Here is a 13,637-nt window from a genome sequence, read left to right on the forward strand (position 1 = left end):
TACATAGGGTTGCTATGAGTCACAGGCGACTCGATGGCACATAACAACAACAACAACAGCATTGAAATAGACTAGGGAGAGAATTGCTTAAAAGGGAGATATGGTTAGATATTATTGTCATGACAGGAGTCCAGAGCGAAGGCTGCATGGTGGAGTGAACTTGGGGAGAGGGATTGTATAACAATGAAAGAAGTTTTTTTCTTTTACTTTTCAAAGAGAGAAGCTAACTGGGGGTGGGGGGATATGGGCAGAGAGAAGAGTACAACAATGAATGAATGGAAATCCAAAGTCTCTGTAAATGTTCATGAAAATCAATTTTAAAAAAAGAATGAAATTGTGGCCCCCTGCAGAATTCCGTGCACGTGGAGTGCAGCAGATGTCCCACTTGCTGAGGATCCTGGGAGATGCCCCAGGATCTCTGAGTGTCTGTGAGGACAGGCCTTGTTTGCTGTGCTCTCGGCCTTTCTGCTCGGTGCTTTGCCTCCAAACACTGTGATGAAGACCCTGGGGAAGCAGAACCGGATAAAAGTGAGACGTGCCAGGCTTTAGACAGATTATAATGATGACTGGGAAATGAAAGGTACACCTAGAACACGAGCGAGTAAGTGGAAGATGTTAGGTGCTACTGAACTCATTGCACTCCACGTGACCCTGTGAACAAGAGGCCAGCACCATCTCCTGTCCCGTGCCTCCTCGCCTCCCCCAACACACTGGAAGCCACTGTTACAGTGTAAGCCCAACCCCTTGAGGGGCTTCTTGTCTTCCATCACTTGTGAGGGATGCTTCTGAGATGTGCCTGCTCCCCAGTGTTACTGGCCACCTTAGAGGCTTGTCTTACTGTTAGCTGGAAGTTGGGCATGGGAATAAGTTTGGCTGCAAGCTTCAAAGTGTAAAAATTCCTAAGGGCTGAATGAAGGCTGCACAGTGGAGTGGACTTGGGGGGAGGGATTGTATAACAATGAAAGAGTTTTCCCTGTACTTTTCAAAGAGAAGAGCAAATTAGGAGGGAAAGGTTGGTCAGGGAGAAAAGTGCAACAATGAATGAATGGAAACCCTAAGTCTCTGTAAACTTTCATTAAAATGAAAGCAAAAAAGAAATTTTTTAAAAAAAGATTCCTAAGGGCTCTGAACAGCCCTCGTAGCTACCCCAGAAAATACTGTGTGCACTTACAGAGCTCTATCTAGGTTAAATGGGACAGGAAATAAACTTATTTCGAGAAAAACCCTGGTTTGCTTTTGCCCTTATTAAACAAAGGTAGAATATTTCTCAAAGTGTTTTCCCAGAAGTGAGAGGGAAGGAAGTCACGTTGCTTCCTTTGCCAGCTGTTCAGTGCATTCCCACCTTGCTTCGGTTTTTATAGAATGCTTTATTTTTATCCACCTGATAAGACGTGAGAAGAGAAGACCGCTCAGGCAAGGGGCAGCTCCTGCAGACGCTGGTGGAGCAGCAACGCCAGGACTCAGGTACTGAATCATTTCACTTAAACTTTGCGAGAAACATCAGCGAGCACGAAACCATCAGGACTTTGGGCTCCCTCCTCTGCGCCAGGGTTCTGCAGAGGCAGCTACTTCCCAGGCCACGCCGATGACCGCAGAGATGGTGCCTGCTGATGTCATGGACTGTGTCCCTGCACTCCATCAAGTCTCCTCCATGGCCCTTTCTCCTGTCCCTGTCTGTGTACCAGTCACTCCTTACAAAGAGGTTCTGACAGACTGCTGTTACTGCTGAGAGCAGAGGGGAAAGCAGACACGCCACTCGATGAGTTATGTTTGTGCCATCCTCTCCCCCAAGGTTAGAGAGGACAGAGCTTTATAGATCCCTTGCTTTTCCTGTTAGATACACCCACCAGACTCCACTGCTGCGTTTGCTGTTCTTGTTAGGTGCCGTCGAGTCCAGTGTGACGCATAGTGACATTACAAACAGATCTGAACCCTGTCTTATCCTGTGCCATCCTCATCATTCCTGACGTTCGTGCCCCTGCAGCAATCATTGTGTCAATCCATCTTGCTGAAGGTATTCCTCTCTTTTGCAAAGCCTCCACCCTCAACCTCTGGTGGCCTAGTGGGCTAGAAGCTAATCTGCAATCTCGAAGGCACACTGTTCAAATCCAGCAGCTGCTCTGTAGAAGGATGTATAATCTCCTCCTGTGATTGATTGCCTCTGAAAACCCTTCAGAGGGTCAGCTACGGATCAGTTCCAACTTCATGGCACCAAACAACAACAATAACCATCTTTCCAAGCAGGATCTCGCTCCAAGGAAGAGCCTCTCTTAGCAACATGCCCAAAGTGTGTGAGACAAAGTTTTCACTACTGCTTATAGTCAAGGCCAAATCAGGCAGGTAGAACCACCCCCAGGCTGGAAAGATTCACAGAAGCAGTTTGCCTCAGGGACTGACAGGTGGGTTCTGGCTGCAGACACAGTCCAGAATTATTTCCCACCAAGACCCCAGCACAGCCCGGTCTGTAGTTATGTGGGCCACATGGCTGAGTCCTGAAATAAAGAGTAGGTGGAAAATTATGTCTCCCCCCCCCACTTCAGGCTTTTTTATTAAGAAATTTCAGTGTGAGGGTCCAGCTACAGGCCTCTCAGATGCCGGGAAGACAGAGTCAGATTCCTGGTGAAGACACCAAGCAGAACTTCACTGCCGACATGCTCTGTGCTGAGCCCAGGCGGATATCACCTTGTCCAGCGAAGCCACAATGATCTAGGTGTGCTTATGTTATAGGCCAGACTACTGCTGTGACGTGACCATCCCTGGTGGCGCAGGGGCTACAGCACTGGCTGCTAAGCAAAGATGTCTCAGCTCATCATTCAATAAACGGGACAATGGTGAGGTAGTCAGTCTTCACCAAGCCATGGGCATTTGGTGGAAAGTCAAACTCCGTCGACTTGACGGCTGTGTATTTGCCTGTGAGTGCACCTTCACATCGACGACACACTACCTCACCTGCTGAACCACTCAACATTTTTTTTACAAAAGGACTGTAATATTAACTTCTGAAAACAAGGAAAGATTATTTCTTTTCCACTAACTTTGAGAGAGAAGGCACATAAACTGCGAACATGAGGAGAGCCAGGTAAAATTCCTGGGACAGGCAGTGCCCGGGTTACAAGCAAGAGCCATCTGCAAATCTGTCTTTAGGAGTTTGTGCATGAATTGAAACAGTACAGCTCATATATAACTTTAGTCAGAATCTGTTTTCAGACTCTCAAACTCTCAGTGCTATTGAACCAGAACTTACTCATACTGGACTGTCCAGCGGCTTTTCAGCGACAGTAATCACATGGGAGGAAATTGTCCATTTTCTCCAGTGCAGCAGCTGTCAGATTTCATCTCTCCACCTTGGGGCTGGCAGCTCAACTCCTTACCCACAAGGCCATCAGAGATTAGTATATTTTCATATTATGTATCTTTTTGGTCTTAGTATATAGTTACCTTTTATGAATTAAAACATTAAAGACACACTTTGAGACAAACTTCTCTAATATATTAATACTACAAGAAAACTGTTTTGATGTTTGTTGCAAAAGAGATCTCACTTGTTGTCAGGAACCACTGTAGGCACCCAGATGTTTACACTTGCACACTCACAGTGTCTGAGTTAGAACCGACACATGCTGACCCTCCGTTTGGTGTCTACGTCTGTAAATCAACTGGGAAGAGGGTCCACTTCCTCCTGTGGACCTGGTGGTGGCATCAAACCATCCTAGGCACCGGCGTTTCACAAATAACAAACACAGCCCACCACTTTCCCAAACCCTGCAGTCCTCTTACGTTTTCATTTCCTCTGTGCATTAGGTAAATTCTTTATGCATGAGATACATATTGTAGTTCTTCATGTGCAATTAATATGGTCCTAGACTTGGTCGGTTAGCGACGAAAGGCTGTAAGTCAGGCATTAGAAACCCCCCAGATGCCCATGCTGATCTTTCAAGGTGCAAATAACTTCAATAAATAAACTGTCCCTTGATAACATGTATACATATATAATGTTTTCATTTTCATGGTAGAATTATGACTTGGAAATACATATTCATCACAATAAGATCCTAAAAGAGCTGGACTAGGTATTTACAATTATGATGTTGGAAAAGGTACAAGGAAAAAGACCAAGAAACACCTATGGTTTGACAGTCTCAAGGCATCAGGACCTCACTGGGGCTTTACGTTAACACACACAGCTGTAAGCGCTGAAGTTGATTCAATAAACTATGTCATGACAAAGGAACAAAGGATCGATGATGTCAAGGACTTCATTTGACTCGGATCCACAAGCAATACACAGGATGACAGCAGTTAAGAAGTCAAAAGGCAAGTTGGATTGGGGAAGTTTTCTGTCCCGGCTCAATCAAAAGTCTTCAAGAGCAAGAATATTAACATGAAGATGTGCTTGACTGGAGCGTGCACATAGTACTTTCAATCCCTCCGCAGGCGTGTGAGGTTGGACAGTGAATGTGGAGGATGGAAGAACTGAAGGCTTTGCGCGGTGCTGCTGGCGCAGACTCTCACAAGACCTGCCAGCGGGAGAGACAAGGGGCCAAGCCTGTGCGGGACAAAGTGGAACCGGGGTGCTCCTCAGAAGAAGAACGCGGACTCTGTCTTGCACACTTAGTGCGTGTTAATCAGGAGAGGTCAGCCCTTGAAAAAACCAGGACCAGTTAAAAGAGGAAGACCCCCAAAGAGATAGATTGGCACAGTGGCTCCATCAGTGGGGTTCAGTACAGCAGAAATCATGAGGATGATGTGAAGGAGTCCATTCTGTTGTGGGTCACTCTGGGGTCTCCATGACGTGGAGCTCCCTCGATGGCACCTAACATCAACCATAGGTTTCAAGAGATGTTCCTCTATCACATGACTGCCGTGACCCACAGAAGGAGACTGAGCTGCATTTAACGCTGGGCAGGGTCGAGCTTTTGAGCCTCCCTGCAGGCTCGTCCTTCTAGAAAGCTGCCCTTTCTGTGTGCTCTCAGGGCCTGGCTGATTCCCTGTACTGGGCGGTCCTGATGCGGTGGGGCGCTCCTGTCCCTGGTTTACTGTACTGACGCCATGAGTTCAAAGCAACTCAACTACAGTGAGTAACTGTTTTAAAACAACAAGAAGGTTGCTGTTAAGAATCTTTAAGAAACGATTCATTCAAGGCAGCACTTGAGCTGCTCCTCTGCTGATGGACCCGTCAAGTGTTCTGTCCACTGGCTATTTCAAATAAGGCTGCAATGGATATGTAAGAGTGCACATATTTGCTCTTGTCACGCCTCTTATTTCTTTAGCTATACACCTTGTAGTTGGATTACTCCTCACCCCTCAGCTGGGAGGACAGACAGAGTGACTGCAGTAATGGGCTTGAATGTGCCTCAGATGGTGAGGACGGCTCAGAATAGGATAGGGTCCAAATCTGTTGTTCAGAGGGTTTTATGAGTCCCACTCAACTTGATGGCACCTAACAACAATAACAACAACAGTAATGAGATTGGTGGATGAAGTGACTTTTCTATTTCCATATTTTTTTAACTTGTTTTATTTCCAGATTTTAAAGGAAACATACTATTACTTCCCTTAGTAGTTGCACTATTTTACACAAGCCCAACAGCAATGCTTGTGAGTCCCCATCTCACCACCCCCTAGCCAACATTTTTTCTTTACCGTCTTATTACTGAACTTTGCTGCTGTGGCTGGGAGAAATGATGTCGCACTGCTGTTTTGATGTGCATCTCTCTAATAAGAATTATGGTGGCCTGGTTCATAGGGAGTTGGACAGATAACCTCATCCATAGGGAGGTAACTGCTGACCTGAGCTTCTCTGCAGAACAACCAGTGACACCACAGGAGAGGTGGGCAAGCTCCTTAGTGGAATTTACAGCCCCAGAAACCCAGCGGGATTCAGTAGGAATCTGTGCCCACTGAACTGCAGTGAGTTTAAGAGCTAACGAGGGGTCTCCAGTGGGCTGGTCAGTGGAGAGTGGAGCTTCTAGCTGATGGTGCATCTCTGGTGGGTCGAGACAGGTGGAAAATCTCCTCTGTGATTTACAGTCTCAGAAACCTGTTGGCAGGTCAGCTAAGAGTCACTCTCAACTGAAGGTCAAAGAGTGAGTGGTTGGGAGAGTGAGGGCATGGGTGAGTGAGTGAGTGGTTGGGCGAGTTAGGGAGTGTGTGAACAGCTAATAATCTTAAGCATGTTTTCAGATTTTTTTTGTGGCTCTCTGCAGGTCTTTAGTGATGAAGTGTCTTTTCATTATCTCATTTTGTACCTGGCTTGTCTTTCTCTTGCTGACGTGTGAGGGCTGCTGAGAAATGTTCAGGAATAATGTTGAATCCATGAGTCACGACATGACATGCAGGAGTCTAGAGCTGAGCAAAAGAAGCCAGGCATGAAAGGTCAGATGGTGCGTAAGAGCACAGTTAACAGAAAGCTGAAGAGAGGGTTCCTCACTAGAGAGCACTAATAAAGCAGGCTCCTAGGAGCTGGGAGAGGAGGCATCTCCAGCATCATGAGGACTCTTGACTTGGCAATGACCTTGAACCTCAGGACCTAACGAGCCTGAAGGTCTAATGAAGGTGTGCAGACAACACAGGGACATGCTTGTTGAAAATGAGCACATGGTCATCAAGAAACTCTCTCCTTATTCTTTCATTTATAAAAGCAACTGTTAGTGAGAATCCCACTAGTGTTTAGACAAAATTTACAAAACAACCCCAACCCAAGTCTATAATAAAATTCGAGAGCTTCTTTTCATGCAAGATGAGACCCATTTTATCATATGAATGAGAGATAAAAACAAAACAACACTGAAATAATACATGCTAAACAATATGGCAATGGAGTCCCTTTGCCTGTGAATGATTATTTGTGGAGGTGAACTTTACGGCTCTGCTGAAGGGATGGAGAAGCTAATGCTGAAATGGAGTCTGCAGGGTGGACAGTAGACTCCGTGTGTGTAGTTATAGTCCAGATGCACAAAGATACAGCTTTCAAATTGTTTTTGATGTTAACCACAGAACAAAAGAGGAGCCTGGAGATTGCAGGTTTGTAATAGGAAGTGGAATTTAAATGATGAAAGCAAGGTCTGAAAGAGTAACAGGTTTTAATAACCAATAATGAGGTGGCAACAACATTTTAAAAGGTTCTAAAGGAAAAATTACAAAGTGGCATATTTGAAATGCATTCATTCCTTGCCTCAAGCTAAAATGTTGCTATTAAAATTAAGATGTTGAACCTAGAGGTGAAAAAAAAGGTCCCAAAAAATAATAGGAAAGAGGGGAGAAAAATGTTTCAAAGATGATTAAAATAAACCGCACCTCATTTTCATGATTTGATTTCTGATCATATAACTCTATTTTTTTTTTTTTTTACAATAACATAAAAGGTTCCTCCTTGGCAAAAACTAGCAACATTCAAGCATATTTACATTTACTCTATCGAAAAAAAAATAATAACCGTGTTATAACTCTTCTAAACTCTCCTCGAACTACAAGGGTCATCAGTAGTGGCTAGGGACAATATTTATGTATCCATAGAGAAAAAACAGAGAGAGATGAGCTGGCCTAGTGGACAGAAGGTGATGACACCAAGCCAAAGGTGGGTGAATTTTAATCCGCGGCCCTCGGGCCTGTCTTTCTTTGTTTTTGTTCAGACATTCCTCTAGGTCGTATAGCCCTGGTGTACAAGTTGTACTACGGTCACTTGTGGTTGCTGTGAGGCTGAACACTGTGACACTGATGTGTCAAATGCGTTAATGGTTGGCTACCCAATGCGGACAGAGAGTGGGGTGGAGCTCCTCGATTAAAACAAGCTTGGAAGGAGGAGTGGCATCCACTTCTGTAATAGCTTGCTTCCGGAAACCCTATGAACCTGGAGAGAGGATGAGAGACACCCAAGCGTTGAGGATTCTCCTTTATAGGGTCGCTATGAGCCACCTGTGACTCGACGGCACTTAACAACACAACAACAACAACAACAACAAATCTCTCTATCTTTCCATGTCCCCATCTATCTATTTACTTTTTTATGTATTATCCAATGTTGTTGTTGATAATTGCCTTCCAGTTGGGCATTCATTGAGACCCTATGAACAAAAGGCCTGAAAGCCCTCAACAACTATTGACATTTATCAAAGTTCATAGTGTCAGGAGGCATGTTATCTAGGAAGGGGTAGATTAACTTAATCTGTCCCTTAGTCAAAGGTGACTGGATGGCAGATAATAACAACAAAAGAAAAAAAATTTTAGAAAAAATTGAGAAAGCACCCTGTCTTAAGAACAAGAGGAAAAAATACCGGCAAGATTTCCACAAGTGTGCTGGCGAGACAGGGAAAGTCCCCGGCTCTTTCTCAGGGCAGCTGGGTGAGATGAGAAGTGGGACACGTATGGCATGTGGAAAAGTCGGCACAACTGTTGTTGCTGTTACGTGCTGTTGAGTTGCTTGCAACTCACAGTGACCCTTTGTAAAATAGCCCTGAAACCTGCGCTATCTTGTGCTAATCTTATTGTCTCTGACATACCTACCGTCATTATCCTAGTCACTGAATCAATCCATCTCATCGAGGGTCTTCCTCTCTTGTGCTGTCCCTCCACCCTTAAAAGCATGATGCCCCTCTCCAAAGACTGGTCGCTCCTTGCAACATGCCCAAAGTACGTCAGATGAAGCCTCAGAATCCTTGCCTTCAAGGAGCAGCCTGGTTTCACCCTCTCTAGGTCGAACCTGTTTGTTCTCCTTGCAGGCCATGGTATATTCAACACTCTTCTCCAGCACCACAGCTCAAAGGCATCAATTCTCCTTCTATCATCCTTAGTTATTATCCAGCTCTCTGATGCATAGCAAGCAATTGCAGACTATGGCCTGGATCAGGCTCACCTTAATCTCCAGACTGAGTCTCTTCAGTCCTCTGGAGAGATCCCTGACAGCCAACTTTCCCAGTGCAATTTTTTTCTTAGTACAAGTAGGTGTGCATTTTTCTCTTGACAGCGTAACACACCTCTGAGGATATATTGACACTCTGAAAAAATATAAAAATGTGTGTATGCACAAAAAAAATCTATTACTAATAGCAGTGTATAAAAAAATTAAAATAATATGTTCATCAATATCAGGAAATGAGGTACTACAATGGATTCATGATGACGGTATTACATAGAAAGAGTATATTGAGAGAGTGTATCACATACACTATTATAATTTCCTAAATAGTACGTCTCAAACAACACCTCACTCATCGTCACTGAGTCAGACCTGAAGCATCGCTGACCCTCCCAAGGATTGTCAGAGGTTCTTAATCACATGGGTGGAGACTGAGAATCTTTCTCCTGCGGAGCTGCTGGTGGATTAGGACAGGAGACGTGGCCTTTGGGTGAGCAGCTCAACTCACCAAGGACTACGGCACCCCGATATCACGTTACACTATCAGTAACTGTATGAGCAGGAGAACTCGTCATGGACTACGGCACCCCAATATCATGTCACAACATCAATACTGCATGAGCAGGAGAACTCACCATGGACTACAGCACCCCAATATTATTTTAAAATATTAATACTGTAAAGCTGAAATGACTGTGAGTGTATTGTAAGATAAGGAAGATGTGAGTAATCATGTTGCTATCATTCAGTGAAGTGATCTTTGCCAAAGTAAAAAGCAATAGCAAATGTGAGGTTAATGCTTTTAAGGAGAATTGCATAACCCTGAACTGCCTCTGAATCCTTTAACAGAATTGTTAAAAAAAATAATAACCAAAAATACGTTTCCCAATGCTTTAAAATTGGTAGCAGGGAACGACCTAGTTACTCCATTCATGACTGCAAATAGCATTATCTCTCACTAGCTACCAGGCTGTTTAGAGAAATGGTCCATTTAAGGTCATTGGGCTAGAAATTACAAGAAAGAATTATTAAAAAATTAAGACTTTTTTTTATGGAACCCATAGTATGAAAGAATAGTTTGAAAATGAATCTTCAGAAATGTTTCCACTATTATGTGGCTTCAGGGGGGTATGGAAGGTTTAGCAATGAAAAATTACTACATTAAAAGAATTAGAAAATGGAATTTTCCAACCTGTACAGAAATCTGTGAAATGAATGCTTCACTCTTCTTATAAAAGTGTTTTTGTAAGAAATACAAAAGCATAGTGCCTTTCAATATGCTTTTTTAAACAATAAATTAACACATATACTATGTGAATCTTATTTTAAAAGCTGTACATTATTAGTAGATATGATTAAAAAACGCATATTGTCAATTAGAGTGCCAACAAAGCCATTAGCTTTTATGTTTCGCTTCCCCATCATTCTAAGACATAATTTTTCAGTGGTGACACACATTAAAACTAAGTATGAAAAGAAAATCAACTAAAACCGGATAATCCAATCAAAATAACGTTAAGTTCAAAGCATGGCTCTCAAAACCAAGGAAGCATATTAAATCACATTGCAGTCAGCAAAACAGGTCTATTCTCAATAAATATCTCATTTCATATTCACAAATTACCTCAGGATGGATCAGTGGCTTAAGGATATGAGCTAAAATAAAACTCCTCCAAGAAAGAAAAGGAGAAAGCCTCAAGACCGCATTTCAGAAAAAGGGTTCTCAGTGAAGACACTGAAAGCATGAGCAACCAAAGAAAAAAGTTCACTTCATCAAAAGTAAAACAGTTCATTCATCAGAGTTGGAAGAAGGAGTGGCATCCGCTTCCTACACAACACACCTCCAAAAACTCTATGACCTTCGATAAATTGTCGATAGTTGTAGAGGTGCTTCAGGCCTCTTGTTCATAGAGCCACTATGAGTCATGCTTGATTCAAAGGCAGTCAACAACAACAACAACAATGCATCAGGGTGTTTCATCAAGAAAGGGAAGAGACAGCTCACAGGAAGGAATAAAATACAGGGTAACCTTCATCCTAATAAGGGTTTAGAACGCTTAGAGTTCAGCAACAACAACAACAAAATGCAAACAGCTCAATTATAAATGGGAAACAGGCTTGAATGGACAGTTCTCCAGCGACAGCACAAGAATGGCCAAGAGCTCAAGCAAAAGAAAAGCTTTCCCCCACCCTTTTTGTTGTAATTTAGTGAAAGTTTACCAAGAGATTGGTTTTCATTCATTCATTCATAGACATTTTCTTCCTTCTCCCTCCCACAATTCACTTTGTAATGCTTGTCCTGTTTCAGATGGCTAATTGTCATATACCCTGTAGCACTGATCATTACGGAAATGCAAAGCAAAATTACTATGGAGTCAGTCTCATGTGTATTCTATTTCTCATTGACATGTAGTTGAAACAGACCCAAAGGCATCCCTCCAGCTCCTTCTCAAGGCTTTAAACTATACAAGAGGAACCTGCCCATCTTTCCCTTTGCAGGTACTGGTGGATTCTCTCCACCAGAGAAGCTAGACTTCTGGGTTAGCAACACAACTTCCTTAGGCCACCAGAGCTCTCTTTACAACCACCGTTACTGCTGCTGCTGTTCCCAGGTGCCATCAAGCCACCTACGATTCATAGAGATCTTATGATTAACAGATCAGAATCTCTGCTACAGCATCCTTGGATGCCCAATAGATTGTCAAGCCTGTGGTTAGTCATTGTGTCAATCCATTTCGTTGAGGGTCAGCCTCTCTTTGACTGACTCTCTGACATTCCAACCACGGTGTCTTTTCTCTCCCCAAGGCCTGGGCCATCCTGAGAACATGCCAGATTACAGGAGACAAAATGTCATCATCCTTATTTCCAGTAATCATTAGGGTGATTATTAGAAAAATAGTAGTACTTATACATTACTGCTGGATATGTCACTGATGTAGACAGGTTGGTATTTCTTAATAATATGAAACTCCAATAACATATTACACAGCAGATTCATCAACAACCTGCGTTATGCAAATGACACAACCTTACTGGCTGAAACTGAGGAGGATCTGAAGCATTTGCTAAAGAGGGTCAAGGAACTGTAGTTTGCAAAATGGATTGAAGCCTAACATCAGGAAAACAAAGATTCTCACCACTGGGCCCATTGGCAGCATCCTGATAGATGGAGAAGACATAGAGATTGTTAATAGTTTTGGCTTGCTTGGCTCTATAATCAACACTCTTGGCACCAGCAGTCAGGAAATCAGAAGATTAATTGTATTAGGAAAATCTGCTGTCAAGGACTTCTCTAGAATGCTAAAGAGTAAGGATGTCAGTCTAGAGACTAAGGTGCACCTGATCCAGGCCATGGTCTTCAAAATTACTTGTTATGCATCAGAGAGCTGGATAATGGCCACGGATGACAGAAAAAGAATCAATGCCTTTGCACTGAGGTGCTGGAGCAGAGTATTGAACATATCGTGGACTGCCAAGAGAACTAATAGGTCTGTCCTGGAGAGAGCCTTGGAGGCAAGGATTTTCAGGCTCCATCTTACAAAATTTGGGCATATAGCCAGGAGGGACGAGTCTTTGGAGAAGAAAATCATGCTTGGAAGGGTGGAGGGGACAGTGCAGGAGGGGAAAAACCCTGGATGAGATGGGTTGACACAATAACTGAGGATAGGTGTGTCAGAGATAGTGGGATTGAATCAGGACAGAGCAGGGTTCAGCGCTGTTATACACAACATTGCTATGAGTTATATTCAACTCAACCACATAAAACAACAACAGAAAATCCACCCATAGCACGTGCATCTAAAAGATAGAAAGTAGATTTCCAAACTCAAACTTTTACACAAACTTGTACAGCATCACTATTCACAACAGCAAAATGGTACAGAATTTAGAAATGCAAATCAATATGCGAAAGAACAGGTAAACAAAGTATGACAGTGGATTATTATTAAGCCATAAAAATCAATATGTACTGATACTGGCTACATCTTGGTGCACTAAGTGAATAAAGGTGGACACAAAAAAATGCTATCACACAATTCTTTTTCTGATAAATATTCAAAGCAGGCAATTTGTACTGGCAAGAATCAGATTAGGAGATGGATGGGAGAGCAATGAACAGCAGTGTTCTTCCACTGAAGCAATAAAAAGAACCAACCAAATGCCTCAGTCTCCCTAGCTCCTCACAGAGCAACAATCTTGTTACCTAGCACTTGGCCTTGGAGACACCACTACATCTTCTGCTGTTAATAACAGTAGCAAAGTGAAAAACAAAGTGCCAGTCTTACCCACACAAGGTAGAGAGTAGCCGAGCTGGGGATCGTGGACAAACTGCCTGTCATTGAGCCGGGTGACACAGTAGAGGTGGAAGCAGTCCAGGCAGATCACGTGGCGGTAGTTGCACTGGAAAACCAGGACTGGGCTCCTGTGGAGATAAAGAAGGATGCTTCTTCTAGTATTCTGCAGGTAGACCGGGCAGCGCGTGCTTTAGCATGGTGTCTGTACCATGTAGGTTTCTTTAGACACTGTCTGCTAAGCCATGAGATCCCAATACCAACACTTTGTCTACAGGATTGAAACAACTTCACCAACTAACTGTGACTTATAGCGACCCTTGTATAGTAGCTCTGAACACTGCTCTGATAATGTCACTGACACACTTACCCCCATTACCCCAATCCATCTCATCCAGGATCTTCCTCTCTTGTGAACAAAACATTTGTTTTCCTAATCTTGACTTATTTTCCAATCAATTGTATTAAACTGGAGCTCAAATGGAACATAA

The 13,637-nt window shown here is 43.3% G+C and overlaps 1 protein-coding gene across 1 annotated transcript in view; it reads right to left on the minus strand.

Annotated features, from left to right (window-relative positions):
* PARK2 (parkin RBR E3 ubiquitin protein ligase) overlaps window positions 1-13,637 on the minus strand; it is a 1,426,764-nt gene that overhangs the window by 515,961 nt on the left and 897,166 nt on the right. The window contains exon 7 of the mRNA XM_006882824.1: window positions 13,141-13,277. Coding sequence (XP_006882886.1) covers window positions 13,141-13,277 — 137 coding nt within the window. The remainder of the gene's footprint in view (window positions 1-13,140; window positions 13,278-13,637) is intronic.

This window comes from Elephantulus edwardii, unplaced genomic scaffold (genome assembly GCF_000299155.1).
Source record: "Elephantulus edwardii isolate Elephantulus edwardi_28Jun2011 unplaced genomic scaffold, EleEdw1.0 scaffold00024, whole genome shotgun sequence".
Lineage (NCBI taxonomy): Eukaryota > Metazoa > Chordata > Mammalia > Macroscelidea > Macroscelididae > Elephantulus > Elephantulus edwardii.